At 43.5% G+C, this 5,363-nt stretch overlaps 1 protein-coding gene across 1 annotated transcript; it reads right to left on the bottom strand.

The window, feature by feature from the left end:
• Positions 1-1,441: 1,441 nt before the first annotated feature.
• On the bottom strand, positions 1,442-4,175 carry LOC121644973 (zinc finger and BTB domain-containing protein 14-like). The gene is made up of 2 exons (XM_041993244.1): positions 4,072-4,175; positions 1,442-3,463 (listed from the first exon to the last, which is right to left on the bottom strand). The coding sequence occupies exon 2, from the start codon at positions 3,438-3,440 to the stop codon at positions 2,268-2,270; it is 1,173 nt and encodes a 390-aa protein (XP_041849178.1). The 5' UTR covers positions 3,441-3,463; positions 4,072-4,175; the 3' UTR covers positions 1,442-2,267.
• Positions 4,176-5,363: the final 1,188 nt, after the last annotated feature.

The raw sequence follows: 5,363 nt of genomic DNA, 5'->3' as shown, positions 1-5,363 counted from the left end.
CCAAGAGAAAACAAAAGATGCTACAGCAAGAAAGGAAGGAGCAACCAGCCCTAACATTTAAGTATTAATAAACATTACCTAACAGTTTTTATGATTTTTAAGGTAACACAGTAGGCTGATTAAAGCCACCTGCAGCCTATCCCACTCAGTCATGTCTGTGAGGGTTGATATGACAAGGTCTCCAGGATTGAGGTTGCGATGGGTCGTCATGGAGTTGAGCAAACACTGGTTCCACCTACTGCAACAGGTTCAAAAGTCTGCTTTGTCAGGTAGCCCTCTGTGGCATAAAAGTACACCGCACATGAAATTTCTCACTCATTCATTTCAACAACCTGCTGGTCCAGTCAGTTTAAACCAGTCATGTCCCTTACAGCAGTTCCAGTTTAAGACAAAAATAAAAGTCAAAGTAATATTTAGTGTCTAAAAGTTCTATATGATCATTATTCATGTGGCATGTTTACCACTTAATTCCATTATTAACAAAAAAAAAAAAAACTGCATCTGTCCTGTTTAAATTTGGATCCAGTTCCTCTCATTTGGGTCTTTTATGGAACAAGCGGAGTTAAGGCAGCTAGCTTTGAACACACTGTCTACATTCCTGTGTACATATGCAGGAGTAAACTCTGTCAAAGAGCGAGAGTAAAAATGCTTCACCCAGCTGTTTTCAAATAGGTATATGAAGCTAAATATGCCAAATCATCTCAAAAGACTGCATAATTTAAATGCTTCAAAGTGTTGCACCAATTCCCAGTTTAATATTTTCTAGAAATGGGCCAGTTCAACAGGTGGGTTGAGGCAGCGAATCGTCTAAGAGATGCTGCAAGGATCTCCAGGAACCTGGAAACACGCACTTTAAAGATAAATGTCATCTTTAAAACCGTTCCATAACATCCTTTACATGCTGTCTTATGGTGCGTTTAAGTTGTCTCGGAAATCCGAGCGGTCGAGAGTTGCCTCCAAAACAGCCAATTTATGAGGTTTAACAAATACCGTATAAAAACTACGAAATTACAAACCCATTGTAAAAATGTGCTCCATGAGAACAGCAGCCAATTCTGGTGATAATGATTAATAAACCACACATATTGACGTGATTTTTTTATGGACAAACCCTCCTTAACAACGTAATAAATTGACAACAACTCACTGATGTTTACATTAGAAACTTAAACTCAAATATATTATAAAGGAATTTAATAAAAACAACAATGGACTACAAGTGGTACTGGAGGAAGCCATCTTTAAACCTGGAGTCTCCGGGTCCTCAGAAAATTATAAGTTCGCCGTTCGGAAAAGCAAGATCACTTAGTCATTTCTGGCAAAAATTCCTCAGAATTCCAAGGACAACGGAAACGCACCATTACTACCATCTGTGTGCACAACTCCTGCAGAGCATGCTCAGACCACTTCCCAAAAACCAAACTCTGCAACAACAATAAAACACAGCAAATGGTGTTTATTGTCAAAATGTAGGATTAGGACAATGTTATATGTGCATAATTCATTATTGTGTACTCTAGTTGTGCAACAAACTAAGCTACAGTATATACAGACACCTATCATTACCTGTTGATAGCTGGATGACAGTTATACTGTATAACAGTAAATCTAGTTGGCCGGTTGCTTGGGCAGGACAGCCTCTAAAAGACAATCCATCAGAGGCCCAAGACTTTGGTATCATCTGCGTCAAATGCAAAATGGTGACTCTTAACTCTTACAGTGTAATATCAATCAATACAACTAAACACATCCATTTAAAAACATCCACATGAATATACTCAATGCAACAAATATTATGCAGAAAAATCTCCCCACCCCGCTTCCCCCCACCCAGCCCCCCCGAACTCTGCTTCTCTCTTTTTTTATCTCCATAAAATCCAGTAAAGGTTAAACAAACATTTAAATGTTACATATCTCATTAAAGTAAAAGAGAATAATGTCATGAGAACCCCTCGGTCTAGATAGCAACAATGCTTTGTGAAAAATATATGTATAGTAGAGTGAACTAAACATTTACATGACTTTACAGTTGAAAAGGAAACATTTTTTTGACATAACTCTTTAGAATAATAATACAGCCCCACAGTCTTATGAACATGCTATGATCTCTGCTTACTCACTCCGGTCACTGTCCATGTGACTCGAGGCCACGCAGCCCGTCACAGGGTCGTGGTTTTTGTCAGTGTGTATACATGTGTGTTTTTTTTTTTTCCTTTTTAGGTGTACATGTATGGGTGCCAGTATGTCAGTGTGAGTGTGTGTGAAGCTCAACAGTCCCCCGAGTTGTGCGAGTGTGGCCCGGTCTCCATTTTCCAGTCTCTCTGGTCGGTGGCGTCCCCCTGTCCGTGCTGGGAGGCGACGGGTGACAGGGACATCTGTCTGCGGGGGTTCCCGCTGTGCATGGTGTTCCAGTGGCGCTTCAGATCAGACGCTTTGATGAAGGCTTTGTCACAGGAGCCGCAGTTGAAGGGCCGCTCGCCTCTGTGCTGCCGTTCGTGGTCTTTCAGGTGCGACTTGTGCTTGAAGGCCTTTTCGCACATTTGGCAGGCGAAGGGCCTCTCGTTGCTGTGGACCCTCTCGTGCCTCTTCAGGTCGGGGCCCCTGATGAAGGCCTTGCCGCAGACCACACAGCGGTGCGGTTTGAATCCCGAGTGGATCTTCAGGTGCTCCTTTAGGTGGGCGGCGGTGGTGAAGGCTTTGGGGCAGTGCTCGCAGCCATACGGGCGGTTGGCGGTGAGCAGCCGCTCCTTTTTAGCATTGTGGTCCATGGGCTTTGTTCCGGCACTCTGGCAGGAGCCATGGTCACGGTGGCCGTACAGCAGGTACTCCAGCTTCATGTCGCTGGAGGTGGAGGAGCCCCAGCTGTGGCTGTGAGGGTCTTTACCCATGTTGGTGTTGTAGTTGTGTGGCTGAGACACGTGAGAGCCACCAGGCCCCATGCTGTCCATCCCCTGGTCATAGAAGCTGTTCTTCCTCACCTCCTCCATGGCCAGCTCCTTCAGGATGGCGTCCTGCGCTCTCATGCCGTGGTCACCCGGAGCCTGGTTCTCCCTGGTCTTCATGTTGGTCAGCTCACGTTTCTGGGTGCACAGGTTATCCAGGAAGTTGATCCCCAAGATCTGACCGGATGACATCATCATATTGATGTCCTTCTTCCTCACAGCCAGCCTGGCTGTGTACATGTAGTTGAGAACCTCTTCGAAGATATCTGAGCGGATGAAGTCCAGCTCCACTATGGAGTTGTCCTCATCGCTCTGTTTCTTGAAGAGCTTTTTAAAGTAGTTGCTACAGGCTGCCAAGACGCAGCGGTGAGCCCTGAACTCTATGTTTTCCACCACCACAACCACATCACAGTGCTCACCTTCCATCCTCTGCTGGTTGAGCATCTTCAGAAAGGTGGCTTTGTGATCATAGTCAATATATCTCAGTAGATCAGACATGTTGCAGGTCAAATAGGCGCAACCTGCAGAGGAAAAACAACAGACTGTCATATTTTCATTTCCACAACAAAACGACATTCAAGACATGCATCTTGCACAGCTGAGGGTGGAGCTCTTCTTGCATGCCACTTATAATTTACACACGCTGTACAACACAATAAGAATGACAAAACGACATGCAAAAAAATTGCGCATTTAATTATAAATGAACCCCAATAAGATTGTGAGTAGAGAAAAGTAGCTGAATCAATCATGCAGAAACCCCTCAGAAAAAAACATACGACAGGCCCGACTGCGAAACGAGCCGCAGCAGCGCTAATAAAAGAGAAAATAAAAAAGAAACACAAACGGAAACAAACAGGCGCACTTTTCTTCACGCAAGTAACGCGTTTTCACAGCACTGTTCGTGTGACAGTCGCGTTGCGTGCAGAAAGGATAACCTTTACGAGAATATTTCACATTTCACTGCGCCCAGCCATTTTGGTCACCAAGCCTCCATTGGCATGTTTCTACTGCCTGAAAGTCCGTGCACAAACAGCGGCGACCGCGGCGGCGAATGAACGGCTGAAACGCGCCGCGCGCTTTTCTGCGCCACCAGAGAACACAATGGACAAGATAAAAGTGTTAATACCGAAAGCCTGAACGCGATCACTGTGTTGTCACGCAAGGCAGTCGACGACGATCCAGATCCAGAGCTGTCGTTTTTCCTCTTCCTCCTCTTGTTGTGACTGCGAGGCTTCACAGGAAACGCGCCTTTGTTCTGCTGCCACCTACAGCACTGGAGAGAGTACTCCACCCAGATCGTCTATTTGTGAGCAGAGGAGTCACTCTGCGCCAGAAAACCAATTTCTTTCAATATTGACTCTAACGTTAGATGATGTTATGGTGGCTGACTGAGGCTTTGTTGAAGCTTACGTTAAAAAATGGCTCGTTGTTCAGGCCTTCAATAAGACAGTGACTGACTAGGAAATCTAGGGCTCAATAAAATAAAGTGCAGTCAAGATGTGTTTTTTCTTAAGTTGTACTCAAGAATATTATTATTCTTTCTTTTCTTTTTATGAAAACCCTCATTCATAATGTTTGACTTAAACTGGCAAAAGCCAATATCTTGTAAGTTGAATGGACAGACCAGCTGGCCATACTTGAACAAGTTGTTTAATATGCTGCTGCCAGGCTTCTGTCAAAATCCTAAAAGGTTTTCTCATGTGTCTCCAATCTTGCTGCAACTGCACTGGCTTCCGGTTTATGTCAGAGTGCAATTTAAGATCCTTTTACTGACCTAGAGATCTCTTCATGGACAGGCACTAGCCTATAACAGAGAGCTTTTGAAGCCATATCTCCCTGGCAGGTCTCTTAGGTCCTGTGACCAGGACCTGCTGATGGTGCTCCATAGAAAGTTAAAAACTTAAAGAGACAGAGCTTTCTGTTCAGTGCCCCCAGACTCTGAAACTCTCTTCCTTTGGACTTGAGATCGATGGACTCTGGTCGATTTTAAAAGTGAGTTAAAAACACATATTTTAAAATCAGCTTTTTATTCAATTTTTGTTTGTTTGTTTTCTACATTGTTGGCTCTTGTGAAGCACTTTGTGATTTTATATCTTGAGAGGTGCTATATAAATAAAGTTTTACTTACTTACTTGGCATATGTAAATGTCCAAAAAAAAAAAAAAAAAAAGGTCAAGACGTATGGCTGTATGCAAACAGAGACAGCTGTATGACAGACAAGGATAAATAAACAGAATGCCAAAAGAATGAATGAAAACAGGAAATAATAAAGATGTGCACTGACATATTGTCTAACTGACTCAATGACTTGGTTATAAATAATCACACAGTGAGTTTCAAGCCATATAAAAGCTGATAAAATCAAAGGTCCAGCTGAGTCTGGTAGTTGGTCACCTGTGTTACTATCCAGGAGCTTGA

This window comes from Melanotaenia boesemani, chromosome 8, assembly GCF_017639745.1.
Source record: "Melanotaenia boesemani isolate fMelBoe1 chromosome 8, fMelBoe1.pri, whole genome shotgun sequence".
Taxonomy (NCBI): domain Eukaryota; kingdom Metazoa; phylum Chordata; class Actinopteri; order Atheriniformes; family Melanotaeniidae; genus Melanotaenia; species Melanotaenia boesemani.
Note: the sequence above shows the minus strand (reverse complement) of the source record. Positions and strands in the feature narration are given on the sequence as shown.

Bases quoted from the DNA above. Each gene is read 5' to 3' on its own strand.
- LOC121644973 (XM_041993244.1), bottom strand. From the start codon at position 3,440: ATGTCTGATCTACTGAGATATATTGACTATGATCACAAAGCCACCTTT.